Raw genomic sequence first — 17,782 nt, 5'->3', positions numbered from 1 at the left:
AAGGGGTAAATTGTTTAAATAAATAAAGTACTTTTAGTTCCAAATGATTTACATCTTAATTTCCCTTTAATTAAAGCTGATTCTCAAAAGGATACTCAAGTTTCTGATTTATTTTTATCCTCTCAAAAAAGGAGAATTATATTATTTTTCTATGCTTCTTAAGGTTTACAGCTAATTAGAGTCAGGACATCACATATACACACTTAAAACAGTTAAGAAATAAGCAAATGTGTTGCCAACTATGAAGGTCATATGATCTCAGAGAAAGTCTTGGGAGTTGGTAGAAAGAGAGTTTGAGTAAGTAGAGAAGCAGGCAGGCTAGCTTTCCATGTAGGAGGACTCCAACAAGCATGCTTTGTGGGAACTGTGGTAGGGACAGTGGCATGGGGATAACCAGAGTGGGTTCAGGGCAGTCCTCCCCAAAAAGCCAAACCAAGGAGTTTAGATTTGGGGTGATAAGCAGTTTGCGTCTCACTTTACGTTTTCCTGCACGTTTTGCCTAAGACAGTGTCCTGATGACAATGATGTTTTATGGGAAATTAGTCTACTGCCGTATTAAAAATAACCTAAAGAAGGAGAGGCTTAACAAAAGTCTGGACCAGTAGTGGCTGTGGGAAAGGAAAAGAAACAATTTGAGCTAAGTAGGTATCAACAATACAAGTAGTGCTTTTATATTAAGTTGACATTCTTTTTGGTTTTATAACTTGTAGTACCTTCTCAAAAACAATTGTGAAAGGTGCCAAAAGGGCAGGGAAAATGACAATTGGACGGCAATATTTACTGAAGAAGAAGACAGGGACAATTGTGGAAGAAAGAGTAAATCGTCCTGGATGGAATGAAGATGATGATGTATCTGGTATGTGAGAACTTGAATTTCCTTCATTATTCAACTTTCTTATATGAATAAGAGACTAAGATGTAGTTGCGCTTAAATTTTGATTCACGAAAACCTAGATCTCATGAGAAGATGGAAGCACTTACCAGCTTCTTAGAACTGAGGGGAAAATATTTTCCCAGTATTCCATTGTTCAGGTAATATTTTGTTAAATTATACTTCTTCTTTACTAAATCCATACAGCTAATTGGTCATTTTTATGTGGGTCTCATTAAAAGAAGAAAGAAGGAAACCTCACTGCATGGGAAATTTAGGTATAGGGTAGTCCCCTGTATCTTATTCTTCTAGAATAAGAATTTAAGGTAAGGACACTGAACATTTCAAGTTGAAGATTTCAGTTTTTGGTAAGAACATTGTTGGTGCTCTTAATCAAAATGGGAGACCTAAGATGAAGGAACACTTAGGTCATAAGAAAAAATACTTGCTAAATATTTGAAAGAACAGCTACAATACCTCTGAGTGGGAAAAATAGAGGCAGAAAGCTAGTAGCAAAATGTCTGAGTGACTGTTTCCCATTCTTAACCCAGTATCAAATATGCTATGGAATCAGCACTACAGAAAAGGTGATACAATGGGAGGCAGAATGCCATTACACCCTTTTTTTCCCCTCAGGATCTTAGAATCAGTCACAAGTGGTTATGCAAGAACTACTACTAACAACAACATTTTTAAAAAGAAACCTCATCTTTAGAGAAAGCACTGGCTAACAGGCCTCCATTTTCAGTTGCTGGGATAAAGAACCTATGTGGGCTGGGCACAGTGGCTCATGCCTATAATCCCAGCACTTTGGGAGGCTAAGGCAGGCAGATCACTTGAGGCCAGGAGTTCGAGACCAGCCTGGCCAACATGGCGAAACCCTGTCTCTACTAAAAATAAGCCAGGCATGGTGGCATGCACCTGTAGTCCCAACTGCTCAGGGGGCTGAGGCATGAGAATTGCTTGAACTTGGGAGGAGAAGGTTGCAGTGAGCCAAGATGGCACCACTGCACTCCAGCCTGGGTCGGACAGAGCAAGACTCTGCCTCAAAAAATAAAAATAAAAAAGAACCTATGTGGTTTTGTATGTATGTATGCATGCCCTGGGTGAGAATGTGTACATACAAGCTTGCCTCTGGGGGCAGTGAAAATACCCACCATTACATTACTGAAATAACCATTTGTTGGAACCCTGATCTTTTCGCAGTCGTATGTCAAGCCATAAAAATATTATTGCTACCCATCACTATTGACTCTTCTAACTCAATTTTTTTATGTTTCATGGAACAAAACTTATTATTCTATGATAATTATTCTACTAAAAGACAAAATTATATAATGTTCTTTGCTCCTCTGAAAATAAAAGGCCAACACAGAATTGATACCTGATTATATTGCATTGTGAAGTTCACAAATTGAAACACGAATTAAAGTTCACAAATTGAAACGCAGCTGTTGATTTTCTGCTTTTTAAAAATATATTTTAATGAAAGAGGGCCATAGCTTTGCCTGCACATTAGTACTTTGAGTACATTTTCAAAAACTTTGAAAGCTTGATTTGATGTCTCTTACTTTCAAAATAAATAAGGAAGTAAATTAGGACAGTTTTTAACATGGAATTTTTTTTTTTTTTTTTTTTCAGTTAGAACATGCAGTACCAATTAGGAATGTCCTTTTAAAAAAAAAAGCCTCCCTAAAATATTTGATTATTGAGTAAATTCTTCCACATCTAAAATCGTAAAGGATTCTGTAACCTGTGATTGTAAAACTGTGAGGGGGTTTCCCACGTACACCACATCCTCTAACAAAAATATTTCCAGGAAAAAAGTGTAACTTCTTTATACCTCTCTGAGGAAATACAGTTCTTTTTCCCTCTAATGAATTTCTGGTTAATCCAGAAATTTCTAATAAAAGCTTATGGTCTGAAAAGTAAACTGAAATCTGGATGATGAGCTTGTATAGTGATTATACGAAAGATAAATTTTACTGATGGGTTAGCCTCTGACAAACTTTGGGTGTTTGTATAGAGTCCTAAATGAAAATCACTGCAATTTGACAATAAGCAAGCCTGCATGAAACAGAACAGTGTAGGTAATGAATTCAAAATTATATTGTTTTTAGAAATTATTTAAAGGTATTATTTTCCTGACATTTTTTAGTTGAATTACTGATATTTTATTTCTTGACTATTCATTACACTTTTAATTTATGTTTATTTAAGTGTGATCCCTCACAGAAGTTATATGATTTAATTTGTGATATACATAATACTTGTCATCCTAATATAAACCTGTCTTGGTGTAAGGGTCTTCTTCAAAAGGAAGTGGGACTTTTTTGGGTTTTTTTGTTTGTTTGTTTGTTTGTTTTTGAGACAGAGTCTTGCTCGGTTGCCCAGGCTGCAGTGCTGTGGCACAGTCTCAGCTCACTGCAACCTCCGCCTCCCGGGTTCCAGTGATTCTCCTGCCTCAGCCTCCCAAGTAGCTGGGATTACAGGTGACTGCCACCACGCCAGGCTAATTTTTTGTAGTTTTAGTAGAGATGAGATTTTACCATGTTGGTCAGGCTGGTCTTGAACTCCTGACCTCGTGATCCGCCTGCCTCGGCCTCCCAAAGTGCTGGGATTACAGGTGTGAGCCACCATGCCCAGCCCAAAAGGAAGTTTTTAATCCTGTGCTTTGAGCTAATCATTTCTTTAATATCTGTCTCTACCATCCCAGTTTCAGATGAGAGTGAGCTCCCCACAAGTACCACCCTGAAGGCCTCCGAGAAGTCTACAATGGAGCAGTTGGTGGAAAAGGCTTGTTTCAGAGACTATCAGCGTTTAGGTTTAGGAACCATAAGTGGCAGCTCTTCCCGTTCAAGACCCGAGTATTTTCGAATTACTGCCTCCAACAGGATGTATTCACTCTGCCGGAGGTAAGTGTGTCAGTGGGCTCCAAAAAGAGGTCTTCTTTCCTTTCTTCTCATTTGAATCTTTAATAGGCCATTTGCATCCATAGCCCTGAGATAGATAAAAATGCCTGAAAATAAGAACAGGGTTTCCAGGATATGAGCAAGCATCTCATTGGCATTTTTGGAACAATTACCTTACTGAAAGTACCTCCAGTAGGTAAGAAGGTGAAAGGTAAACTACTCACCCCTCTATGAATTTCTCTTGTCTCTCTCTTCCCAGTTTGCTTCTTTTCTAGTATGACTAAAGATAACTGGAAGAACAGGATTTTCCCAGGCCAATAGAAGACATGAAAGTCTTTTGTAGGCTGGGGAGCCACAAACTCTTTCTATAAAGGGTCAGTTGGTAAATATTTTCAGTTTATGAGCCATAGAGTCTCTTGTTGCAACTATTCAACTGTGCCGCAAAAGCAGCCACAGAGAGTGAGGAAATGAGTGGGCATGGCCATTTGTGGCCCACAGGCTATAATTTGCTGACCCAGGTGTAGGCAAGGGTTTCTTATGCCGTCTAACTGGAATGTTTTCAAGGGAATATTACTTAAAGGATGTAAATAAAGAGACATTTTCTTTTTCCTGTTCTTGTCATCTCTCACTGTTTTTCGAATATTTTGAGCCTTATTCCATGCTTTACTATATGTAAGTATGTATTTTCTAAAATTACGTTTTCACCATTCACAAGTTTAGTCATTTTCATCTCTAGGTAAGTTGTTTTCTTTGCATTTATAAATTCCTGCTTAAACAGCTGTGAAAGCACTTTGTAAATTGTAAGCTTTGTACATATTTTAGAAAGTTGTCTTAATGTTACTGTTGGTTTCAACCCTGTTGCTCTTAAAGATAGATATGTCATTTTAAATGACAATTTAAGTTTACAAGTATTAATATGAAACTTGAGAAACAAGTTGGGAATATAGTTTTGAGATTGTGGCCAAATAAACATTTTGAATGAAGTTCTGAAAAATTGGGACTCTCAGTATGCAGTAATTTTTCTGGAATTCTCTGTCTTTCTAACTAAATTTTCTCTGAAAATAAGTCATGTTGTTAGGGTGTGATGTCCTGCTGTTTGGAAAGTTTGCTATCAAAATTATGCCAGCCATTGAGAAAACAGACTCATTTATCATTCCAATCTGTCAGAAGTAAAATAAAATTTTAGTAGATGACTTATTAGAACACTGTTTATAAAGCATTTATGGTGGTAAAAAGTAATATATATCCATTAAGTTTTAGCAGGAAGGAAATGGAATAAAAAATAATCCAAAAGAAGGCAAGAAAGGAAAAAAAAAAGGGGACATAGAACAAATGGAATAAATAACAAGTACTAAGATGGTAGATTTAAATTCAAATATATCCATAATTGCATTAATTATTAATTGACTAAATGTTCCAATTCAAAGAAAGAGATCAGGCTTTGCTTAAAAAAAAAAAAAAAAAAAAAAATAAGTGAGCACAGTGGCTCATGCCTGTAATCCCAGCACTTTGAGAGGCCAAGACGGGTGGATCACGAGGTCAAGAGATGGAGACCATCCTGGCCAACATGTATCTACTAAAAATACAAAAATTAGCTGGGCATGGTGGTGCACACCTGTAGTCCCAGCTACTCGGGAGGCTGAGGCAGGAGAATCACTTGAACCCTGGAGGCGAAGGTTACAGTGAGCCGAGATCACGCCACTGCACTCCAGCCTGGTGACAGAGCAACACTCTGTCTAAAAAAAAAAAAAAAAAAAAAAAAAAAAAGGCTTTCTGCTGCTTTTAAGGGACAAATCTAATATACAAGTATGTAAAAAGGTAGAAAGTAAAAGGATAGAAAAAATATACCACACAAAACTAACTTTAAAAAAAAGTTGTTGCCGGGCGCGGTGGCTCAAGCCTGTAATCCCAGCACTTTGGGAGGCCGAGACGGGCGGATCACGAGGTCAGGAGATCGAGACCATCCTGGCGAACACGGTGAAACCCCGTCTCTACTAAAAAAAAAAAATACAAAAAAACTAGCCGGGCGAGGTGGCAGGCGCCTGTAGTCCCAGCTACTCCAGAGGCTGAGGCAGGAGAATGGCGGGAACCCGGGAGGCGGAGCTTGCAGTGAGCTGAGATCCGGCCACAGCACTCCAGCCTGGGTGACAGAGCAAGACTCCGTCTCAAAAAAAAAAAAAAAAAAAAAAAGTTGTTGTCACTATATGAATATCAAAGTGACTTTAAAAGCAATAAGAAAGGATGGTTCATAATGACAAAAGGTTTATTTTACACACAGTAATTCATTAAGACCAAATGGAGTTTATTATAGGAATAGAGTACTGGTTTGACATCTGAAAATCAGTCAGTGTAATTTACCACATTAACAGAATTAAAAAGAAGTTTATTATATAAAGAAAAGCATTTTGGAAATGCAAAGTACACTTATGAGTTTTATTTATGTGAATTTATGTATGTAAATTCTATATTTTTGTCACATTTATGACTTTTAGAAAAAAGCTCTCAGCAAAATAGAGTAAGAATGAGCTCCCCATGAGTAGCGCCCCGAAGGCCTCAGAGGCATCTGCAGTGGAACAGTGGGTAGCTCCTTAAATTTCCGTCTTAGAAATCCTACAAGGAAATTACTTAGCTTAAAAATAAATAAAATATTAAAAGCTTTTTCTCTGAAATCCGGACAAGGATGCCCATTATCACCATTTCTATTCAGTGTTGTAGTAGAGGTCTTAGGTAGTGCAGAGAGACAAGAAAAGTAACAAAAGGTATAAAGATTGAAAAGAAAGAAATAAAACTGCCATTACTCACAGATGACCAAAATGCACATGTAGAAAATCTGAAGGAATCTACCCATAAACTTTTAAAATTATTAAGTGGACTTAGTACAGGGTCACTGATAAGGTCACTAGTACAAGGTCATTTACAATAATTAGTCATATATATACTAAAAACATTATTACAAAATGAAATTTTCAAAAAGTGATGCTGTTTTGGTACTATTCCTACTATTTACAGTAGCACTAAAAAACATTACTTAGATAAATCTAATAACCTGTGCAAGACCTCTACATGGAATACTTAAAACAATATTGAAGATCATTGAAGAGCTAAATAAGTAGATATTTCAGGTTCTTAGATTAGAATATTCAATATTCTAAAACTGAAGTTTCCTGAAATTGTTCTATAGAATCAACAGAGTCCCAATCTCAGCAAAGTGTTAATGGAAACTGAAAAAGTAATTCTAAGAGTTACATAAAAATGCAGAAGACAAAGAGTAGCCAAGTATTACAGAATAATACTATAGGATGTCAAGACTTTTTATAAAGCTACAGTAATTAAGACAGTATAGGATTGACACGAGAATGAACAAATTGACCAGTGGAGCAAAATAGGGAATATATTAAACAGAAACACCCCAACATATGTGGATACTTGATTTAAGATAAAAATAACACTTAAGAGCAGCGGATAGAAGATGTTTTTTTCAATAAAGGATGCTGGGAAAAATTAATCTTGACCCCTACCTTATGCCATTTACAAAAGTTAATTCCCATTGACATATAGATCTATATGTAAAAGGGTAAAACAATAAAACAATAGGTTTGTTATTAAGGTTAAAACAAACTTAAAACAATAAAGCTTCTAGAAGATAAGAGAATGTCTTCATGACCTTGAAGTATAGGGAAAGATTTCTTGGGATGGGAAAAACATTATCTATAAAGTAAAAAATTAATAAAGTTAGAACTTCTGTATATCAGGAGATATCATCAAGAGAGTAAAAAGGACTATAAATTGGTTAAATAACTTTGGAAAGTTGTCTAATGCTATCTAAACATTTAAACATCTACTGAACATATTCATAACCTATTACCTAGAAATTCTCCTCTTAGGTGGAGTAGAATTTCTAACAGAAATACATACGTGCTCCCAAAAGACATCTACAAGAATGTTCATGGCAACATTCTTAATAATTAAAAAAACTAGAAACTACTCAAAATCAACAAGAGAGTAAATAAATGGTATTATACTCACACAGTGAAATACTATACAGTAATGAAAATGAACAAACTACACGAGTACAATAACACGAATGGATCTCATAAACATAATATTGAGCAAAAGAAGCCAAACATGAAAGAATAAACTCTGTTGATTCCCTTTATCTAGAATTCAAAAAGAAGCGAAACTCATCCACATTGTTAGCATTCAGGACAGTAGTAATTTTTTTTTTTTTTTTTTTTTTTTTTTTTTGAGACACGGTCTTGCTCTGTCTCCCAGGCTGGAGTGCAGTGATGCGATTCCAATTCACTGCAGCCTCAACCTCCCTGGCTCAGGCGATCCTTCCATCTCAGCCTTCTGAGTAGCTGGGACTAGGCGCATGCCACCAAATCTGGCTAATTTTCTTTTTACTTTATTTATTTTTGTAGAGAAGAGGTCTCACTATGTTGCCCAGGCTGGTCTCGAACTCCTAGGCTCAAGCAATCCTCCCAGCTCAGCCTCCCAAGTGCTGGGATTACAGGTGTAAGCCACTGTGCCAGGCAGGATAGTGGTAATCTTTAAGAAGGAGGAAGAAATAGTGACTGGGAGGAAATACTAGATCTTGGATGCTTGTAGTGGTCCATTTCTTGACCTAGGTGGTAGTGATATCACCTAGATTTTGAGCACTTGTATGTGAATTATGCTTGAATTTAAAAGTTTCCACAACAGCTTCTGAAGCCTAGTCTACCTCTTGAGAGTTAACTGTGGAGCCCAGAGCTGAAGGCTCTGAGTAGTGGGTTAGGATGGGAAATTGATATCTTTCATTATGAAATGAGACTGGTACTGAGAGTAGCTTCTATTGGTCTTTAGGCTTCACACTATTTGCCCCAGCGCTAGGGGCTATCCAGCTGTCATGCAAGCCCGCGTCAGGAAGCAGGAGAGAGTCGTAGATCTTGTATGTAACAGAGCATGGTCTGTGTGTAGTGCTCATTCACAGTGCAAGAAGATGAAGGGCAGGGAGTGAAGGAGTGTGCTCCTTCTTTACCACTTATTGAAGTAGCTCCTGGAGCCATTAAACATTACTCCCTTATCTAATACACACTGTATCTTGAAGCAAGTTGGGAAAAACTGATATTCAGGTGGAGATAGAGGGTCCTAATCATGGAACTGCCTTTTCAGTCTTCATGAGTGACTATGTCTGTAGCTTGGTCTTTTCATCAGTTTGTGGTATTAGAAAAATTCAGGTCACAACTTCCTAGAGCACCAAAGCCCTAGGCTTTCCAAATGCTTCTAAGGTATCATTGGTTAAGTATGGAAAGTTAATTTGGCATTCAGTAAAGTAGTTGAAGGTTATGATTTATGTGACCATAAACTAGATTTCCTCTCCCTCCTCTCAGCACTGGTTCTTATCAAGATAAGGGATAAGAAGTTCTGGAAATGGATAGTGGTGGTAGTTGCACAACATTGGGAATGTACTAAATGCCACTGGTTTGTACACATAAAAAAGGATAGCATGAATCCCAGCACTTCGGGAGGCCAAGGTGGGCGGAGCACCTAAGGTCGGGAGTCCGAGACCAGCCTGACCAACATGGAGAAACCCCATCTCTACCAAAAATACAAAAATAGCCGGGTTTGGTGGCGCATGTCTGTAATCCCGGCTACTCGGAAGGCTGAGGCAGGAGAATTGCCTGAACCCGGGAGGCGGAGGTTGTGGTGAGCCGAGATCGCACCACTGCACTCCAGCCTAGGCATAAAGAGCGAAACTCTGTCTCAAAAAATAAATAAAAAATAGAATAAATAAATAAGGATACCATGGGCCGGGCACAGTGGCTCATGCCTGTAATCCCAGCACTTTAGGAGGCCGAGGCATGTGGATCATCTGAGGTTGGGAGTTCAAGACCAGCCTGACCAACATGGAGAAACGTCTCTGCTGAAAATACAAAATTAACCAGGCATGGTGGCACATGCCTGTAATCCCAGCTACTCAGGAGGCTGAGGCAGGAGAATTGCTTGAACCCTGGAGGCAGAGATTGTGGTGAGCCGAGATCGCGCCATTGCACTCCAGCCTGGGCAACAGAGTGAAATTCTGTCTCAAAAAAAGGATAACATGGTAAATTTTATGTTACGTATATTTTACCAAAATTTAAAAGTCACCAGCCGGGCGTGGTGGCTCATGCCTGTAATCCCAGCACTTTGGGAGGCTGGGGCGGGCTGATCACGAGGTCAGGAGATCGAGACCATCCTGGTCAACACGGTGAAACCCTGTCTCTACTAAAAATAAAAAAAAATAGCCGGGCGTGGTGGCAGGTGCCTGTAGTCCCAGCTGTTCGGGAGGCTGAGGCAGGAGAATGGTGAACCCGGGAGGTGGAGCTTGCAGTGAGCCGAGATCACGCCAATGCACTCCAGCCTGGGTGACAGAGCAAGACTGCATCTAAAAATATATATATATATCACCAAAAAAAAGATAGGCTTAGTAGTTAGGAGGTTATAAATACAAAATCTGTTTAGTGTAATATTTCTAAGTAAACTAAAAAGGGAAATGACTCTGAAACCTGCCTATCTTCTTGCATTTATTAATCTGTATGTATTCTTAAATGTTATTTTCCCAGCATCATATCCTGTAACTTTATAAGCTAGTATTTTGAAGTAAGTATCAACATGTAGTGTTATTAACTATTTAAACTCATTTGACATTTGAACATATTGTTCTCATGCCAAAAATAATTTGGTTTTGGTTTTTAGCCTTTCACCATCTCAGGCAGTCTAATATTGGCATGCTCTATTCTCTGATGTCATCTCAGTGATCTGTGAATTGTTGACAGTTTGACTTGTCATTCTGATGAGGTTGACATTAATCCGGTAATCTTACAATCTTTATTTCAAGTTGTGGAAAAGTAATGTATAAGGCAAGTTCAACAGAGGCCTTAAGAATTCTACATAATATTTTTATTTTCTAAACTTATTCAGCAGAAGTCTGCAATATCAGTGAAAGGGGCTTTTTCCAAAAAAGACTACAGATCAGTGGATGAGTTAGCTATTTTCACCATCTAGGGATTTTCTTCTCAATCCCTGAAGAATTCAGGAGTTGAAACTAAGTTCCATATTTGAAATATGTTGACCAGGCACAATGGCTCATGCCCATAATCCCAGCACTTTGGGAGGCTGAGGAAGGAGGATCGCTTGAGCCCAAAAATTTGAGACCAGCCTGGACAACAAAGTGAGACCCTGTCTCTACAAAAATAAAAATTAAATTAAAAAAGAAAAGAAATATATCTTACCCTTCAACTAATATGTTTCTGAATCTTAGAAAATTACTATGATATTAATATTCAATTTCTTATATTCTCTCTCTCCCTCTTCTCTCATTTCTTTCCCCATCTCTTCCCCTCTGCTCCTTCCCCCAATCATTCTCTTCTCCCTTCTATGTCTCTGAAGCTATCCTGGCCTTTTAGTTGTACCTCAAGCTGTACAGGACAGTAGTTTACCGAGAGTAGCTCGCTGCTATCGACACAATCGCCTGCCTGTTGTATGTTGGAAGAACTCAAGAAGTGGTACTCTGCTCCTCCGATCTGGAGGATTCCATGGGAAGGGAGTCGTTGGTCTTTTCAAATCTCAAAACTCCCCTCAGGCCGGTAAGCATCTCTCTATAACACAATTACCACCCGTTCACATAAGGGTATTACTAAAAATAAAGGAAGTAAAATCTGGGAATGGAAACTTTTCATCAAGTCTTGTCTCACACACGAACTTTTCCATTTTGCTACATACAACATGTACAGCTTAAACAAGAACTATACTTGGTAGTGTGAGGCTCCACATTGAATTTGACATCTTAATATGTCTGGTCTGTACTTGGATTTTAATAGAAATTAATATAATAAAGTCTTTGGTCCTAGGCAATTTTCATTCCAGCAAACCAGAGTATCCACAGATGGAAACTAGGTTATACCAATCTTTTTTCTTCTGGGAAGCATCCAAATACATTTAACAGCTTCAGAAGCAAGACGAGATTCTGTGCCATATGATATGAGATATCCATCCTCATTCTTACAAGTCATACGCACAAACTAATGACTGCAAATGCTGCTTCAGGGGCTTTCAAGCAAAGAGGTTCTTAGGAAGCTAGCGAAATAATACGTACAGCTGCCCCATATTCTGAGGCTGTTTGTGAGTACCATGTCTGAGGTCTTGAAGTCAGGAGCTGTGTTTTGCTGACGTTTCTCATAGCTTCTGCCTCATGATAGATACTCAAAAAAAAAAAAAAAAATGAAACAGTGGGCCACTAAGATATCAGATCCAATTTAGGGATGGCTGCGTTCTTCCACCTTTGGAAATGAAGTAAACTCAGAATCTGATTCATCAGGTACAACCATGTGCTTTTTGAAAGTCAGCCAATGTTTTGATCATTAGGTTGACTGAGGGCAGCCTTCCACCTGCCTTGGAGTCTCACTATTGGTGTAATGGAAGGCAATTGACTTTTTACTGTTTCTCCTGTGAAACACTGTGTGCTCCCAAGCCACCTGGTGGATATATTAGAACATAAGAAGGGGCCAGGTGCAATGGCTCATGCCTGTAGTGCCAGCTACTTGGAAGGCCAAGGTGGGAGGATTGCTTGCGCCCAGGAGTTCAAGACCAGCCTGGGCAACATGGCAAAACCCCATATCTACAAAAAAGTACAAAAATTAGCCGGGCATGGTGGCATGCACCTGAGTCCCAGCTATTCCAGAGGCTGAGGTGGGAGAATTGTTTGAGCCCATGAGATAAAGGCTATAGTGAGGCACAGTTGCGCCACTGCACTCTAGCCTGAAAGAATGAGACCCTGTCTCAAAAAAATTAAATAAAATAATAATAAAATAGAACACAAGTGTATATAAGTTATGTAAAATGAGCAAATGATGTTAGGAGCACCGATAAGTGTATCGCTAAGCTTTTAGTTGGAAAACAATTGAAACTTATTCCACTGGTTGCTGATTTTTTTAAATTTGATTTAAATTTACTGTATTTCATATTCAACTCACACCTTTACTCACAACTAATATCTTTTTTTGTTTGTTTTTTGTTTTTTTGTTTGTTTTGTTTTTGTTTTGAGATGGAGTCTCACTCTGTCGCCCAAGCTGGAGTGCAATGGCACGATCTTGGCTCACTGCAACCTCCGCCTCCCAGGTTAAAGCGATTCTCCCACCTCAGCCTCCCAAGTAGCTGGGATTACAGGCGCCCACCACTACGCCTGGCTAATTTTTGTATTTTTAGTAGAGACGGGGTTTCACCATGTTTGTCAGGCTGGTCTCGAACTCCTGACCTCAGGTGATCTGCCCGCCTTAGCCTCCCAAAGTGATGGGATTACAGATGTGAGCCACCGCGCCCTGCCGACAACTAATATCTTTGAAATTGCAATGCATCTTACAGTTGATGTGATCAGAAAGAATAGTGTCATAGTTTAAATGGCAGTGTTTTTTATTGATAAGCAGTGTTTATTCTTAGACAATAAACTAACAGTGCATCTTAGAATTGATGACATATTAAAGTTGATAAAATACAATAATGCTAATTATTTATTTTCTATTCAGATTGTAAGAAAATTTATGAATATCTATTGTCCTTGTAGTGAGTCCATCCCCTATTCCTCTTTTAAAATGTCTGGGCCGATTTCAGTGATTCTGTTTTGCTTCACCCAAACCAGGCTCATATGCCCATCAACCCAGAATTGCTCTCACAATTGTGTATACTTTTTGCTCCTCATTTAGACGGACCAGGGATTGGCAATAGTTGCTCCTGTCTTCTCCCCATGTTCTTCCACTCTTCCCTGTACAAATCCTTATAGGCTCATGTCCCCTGGTGGGACTCTGTGGCAAATTATTGAAATAAAATTACTGATATTGGAAAGTTCTTAACTCTACCCATTCTGGGATGTCAAAGGAACCCACTCCCAAACAATAACCTGGTAAGGATGGTTGGAGGATATCATCAAGGAGTTGTTGTTTGTAAATCTTCATTTTAAGTTGCTTGGATAATGAGAAACTATGCCCTGTGCTTTCAAGCCCAATCTATGCTTGGAAGGATAGCCCTGTGCTGGTTTTCCAGACCTGGGCTCTTTCTGAAAAGATAATGAGTCAATCAAGAAGTAGGTATGGTAAAACCAGCATTACAATGGAGGATTAGCCATTTAATATACTGGCAATCTAAGTGGGGCTGGTTTCTATATTTGGGTGTGGTAACTTGTAGACTATATAGAGAAAAATAAGCATAGATAGATAGATAGATAGAGAGATAACTTGTTTTGTTAATACAGAGACAGTTTATTTTATTCAATATATTTTCCTTTTATAGCTCCTACCTCCTCTTTAGAATCTTCCAGTAGCATAGAACAAGAGAAATACTTGCAAGCCTTACTGAATGCTGTTTCTGTCCATCAGAAACTCAGAGGCAACAGCACTCTTACTGTCAGACCAGCCTTTGCTCTATCTCCAGGTAAGACTTGATAATCCTTTTCTTCTTGACAGCTTCTAATGAAAGGTCAATTCTGTTCCCAGGGTTATTTGTACTGTTATTTGTTATTTGTACTGTTCCTTCACCAAGACTTCTTAAAAGTTTTACCCGGAAGGATTATAAGTTTAACTCCTTTTACTTAAAAATCTACTACTATTAATCTCTAGTAAATAGTAACAAACTTTAGAGATTCAGTTTTTTCTTTTTTTTTTTTAGAGATGGGGTCTCACTATGTTGCCCAGTCTGGCCTCTAACTCCTGGGCTCAAGCAGTCTTCCCGCCTCAACCTCCCAAAGTACTGGGATTACAGGTGTGAGCCACCACACCCAGCTCAGTTTTTCCCTTTTCAAAAGAGTAATTGGAGAGGAAGTGAGGAATATAAATAAAGTCACCCTTTATTCCCATATTTATCTTTCATAGACTTTAAAATATTATTATGACATGGAATATGTAAGTGGAACATGTTTATTAAATGTGTATTTATTTAAATCATCATTTATAAGTTTGAAATTCCCAAAATATCTGCAACCTTTATGATTTTCAGTACAGTTTGTTTTCACTGGATTTGGATGAAGCCATTAAGACTTGTACTAATATTCTGTTTCAGTTATCATGTGATGGAACCCCAAAGGGTTCATGTAGAGGTAACCCTAATGTGTTAGACACAGGAGCATGTGACTTGAGAAGTTGGTCTCTTTGGCTTAATCAGCTATTTGAATTAGCTCAACATAAGCAGAAAGTGGCTTTTCTTGTAAAGTAACACCATGCATGCCTTGCTCCATTTATCATTAAATTCTGTGATTGCACTTGCCAAACCTAACTCTCTATAATCTTGCATATGTGTGTTATCTCTGATTAATAATAACATTGCCTTGTTATCTCTAATAAAGCTTTGGGTACTTAAAAGTACAATGTTTGGCAGCAATTAAACATGCTACACATGAAGATAACTTTTTGTCATTTGAGTAATGTTAACCCAAACAACATGGTTTTTGTTCTTCTTTTTGGCTGACTTTAGGGACTGAAAGGAGGACTTCAAGAATGTCCACTGTGCTTAAGCAGGTAGTGCCAGGACATTTGGATGTAAACCCATCCAATAGCTTTGCTCGAGGAGGTTAGTAAGATTGATTTTATAACTGAGCACTGATGCAAGCTTAAAAGCAGAAAGCATTTTTCTAGATAGTTGATATTTTCAATCAACTAATTATGGTTCAAATTGTTCTTAATTACCCTCTTCTGAATGAATGGTCAAATTTATTACTAGCATGATGACAGATGAACTTAGCCTCGTGGGACAAGAAGTATAATAATTGCTGATGTCATATATATTGATAAGTTTGGGAGCATTAGGAGGTAAGGGGAGCATGTCTAAATGACGAGTCAGCCCTGGGAGTACTCCATGATACTCCAGATTTGCAGGGCAGAAAGACCAATCAATCACAGAAGTATAGATAGTTAAGGAGAAGTGATTCCAGATCCAAGGAACTCCAAGTCCTGTTATTTTTGCTCTTGTCCTCTGAAATACTGCTTTGGAGAATAAGACGTCATGATATCCAGGTAGCTGCTGGCATGAGGAAATAGAGAAAGGCTAAGTATTCATTCTTTTAAGCTCCATAAGGTCATCCACTTTGTTCTCTGGAAGTTTATGTGAGATTCTTTCACTCTGCAGAGGAAATTCCAGACCAGATTTTTTTTTTTTTTTTTTTTTTTAAAAGACAGGGTCTCACTTTGTTGCCCAGGCTGGAGTGCAGTGGAACTATCATAGCTAACTAACTGCAGCCTCCAACTCCTGGGCTTGAGCAATCCTCCTGCCTCAAGCTCCCAAGGAGCTAAGACTACAGGTGTGTGCCACCACTCCCAGCTCAATTTTTAAAATATTTTTTGGGACAGAGTCTTACTATGTTGCCCAGGCTGGCCTTGAACTCCTGGCCTGAAGCAGTCCTCCCACCTGGGCTTCCCAAAGTGCTGGGATTACAGGCATGGGAAAGCACCTGGCCCCAGATATCTCAATTGTGAAGTCCCACTGTCTCACAATAGAGTCACAGAATCTTAGACTTTTCCTCTCATCCCCATATAATGATGAATAGTCTTAAAAAGATACTAAGTAGGCCGGGCGCGGTGGCTCATGCCTATTATCCCAGCACTTTGGGAGGCTGAGGCAAGCAGATCACCTGAGGTCAGGAATTCCAGACCAGCTTGGCCAACATGGTGAAACCCTGTCTCTACTAAAAATACTAAAATTAGCCAGGCGTGGTGGTGCACGCCTGCAGTCCCAGCTACTGAGGAGGCTGAGGCAGGAGAATCACTTGAACCCGGGAGGCAGAGGTTGCAGTGAGCCGTGATCGCAACATTGCTGGGCAACAAGAGCAAAACAAGAGCCGAGATCACTCCAGCCTGGGCAACAAGAGCAAAATTCCATCTCAAAAAAATTACACACACACATATGTACACACTAAGCAAGTAATCTTGTTTCTGCTTGAATATCATCAGTAATGGGAAACTCATTTCTTCCCCCAAAATAATCCCTTACATTTGGGAGCAACTCTATGTGTTGCTTTCTCATATTGACCACCACTTTGACTTATTGGCCCTAGCTCTATCCTCTGAGGTTAGAACGTAAGTGTAATCTCCCACACCTAAAACCCTTCAGGAAAAACTCTTGTCAGGCTTGCTTTCTACAAAATTCACTCTTTAAAAAATTCACTTTTTTCCCTTTTGAAAACCATACACATCCCCAATATTGGCCCTTTGGATACTTTCTTTTCCTACCTTTAGTTAACTCTGAATATCCCCAGTTCAAATGGTTGTAGTCCGCTCACCATCCTTATCACTGTGAACACTCCACAGAGTTGAACCCAGCACTCTAGGTGTTCTCACAGCCTAAAACTGCATTCGGCTCCATCACTAGGTTAACCCATGTGGAGATTAATATCATTTGAAGTCCCTGTCTGCTTCATATGTGCTATTGTTCTTAAAAACATACTGGCCTTGATGGTTGCTTTTTGGACCCACTAGCAGTGTTATAACTAGGAAATTTCATGTTTTGGGATGTGGACTGGTATTTTAGACCTTTGGACCCTGATTCTGTCTAGCAGTGCATTTGCTGTTTTGCAAGCCTTTTGTCATCCATACATTTGATGATTGTTCTCATGTGATTCTTTGTTTAAAAAAATGTTGAACAAGCCAGAGCTAAAGACAAAGACCTACAGCAAAATAACATAAACCTCTCTGAAGAAAAAGATCAATCTGTTCATCTATACTGGTTATGAGTCTTCCCACTAAAACTCACCAGGCCCATATTTCTAAATCTCTGTCAGTCATTTTAATCCACTATTTGCCAGTCTTTCAAATAATTAACTGCTTTTATAGTTACTTTGCTGTGACTTATTATAGGAATCAGTGCTTTTTTTTAAAAGTAATTATAAATAGTTCATTGATAATCCATTCCTAGAATTTGGTTCAGAATCAACATAAAGATTCTACTTTACAAAATTCACTTTTTTCCCTTTTGAAAACCATACACATCTCCTAGTGGTCATACT

The 17,782-nt window shown here is 38.7% G+C and overlaps 1 protein-coding gene across 8 annotated transcripts in view; it reads left to right on the top strand.

Moving 5' to 3' along the window:
* Positions 1–17,782, top strand: part of SBF2 (SET binding factor 2) — a 517,824-nt gene that overhangs the window by 451,595 nt on the left and 48,447 nt on the right. For 4 of the 8 annotated variants that reach the window (XM_021926092.1, XM_017948644.1, XM_021926093.2 and 1 more), the window contains 5 exons: positions 711–856; positions 3,588–3,786; positions 11,191–11,387; positions 14,083–14,223; positions 15,259–15,354. In XM_021926092.1, coding sequence (XP_021781784.1) covers positions 711–856; positions 3,588–3,786; positions 11,191–11,387; positions 14,083–14,223; positions 15,259–15,354 — 779 coding nt within the window. The remainder of the gene's footprint in view (positions 1–710; positions 857–3,587; positions 3,787–11,190; positions 11,388–14,082; positions 14,224–15,258; positions 15,355–17,782) is intronic. The other 4 variants (XM_003910236.3, XM_017948646.1, XM_009186612.2 and 1 more) reach the window with 1 other exon arrangement.

This window comes from Papio anubis, chromosome 12 (assembly GCF_008728515.1).
Source record: "Papio anubis isolate 15944 chromosome 12, Panubis1.0, whole genome shotgun sequence".
Lineage (NCBI taxonomy): Eukaryota > Metazoa > Chordata > Mammalia > Primates > Cercopithecidae > Papio > Papio anubis.
This window is presented reverse-complemented; position numbering and strand designations above follow the sequence as displayed.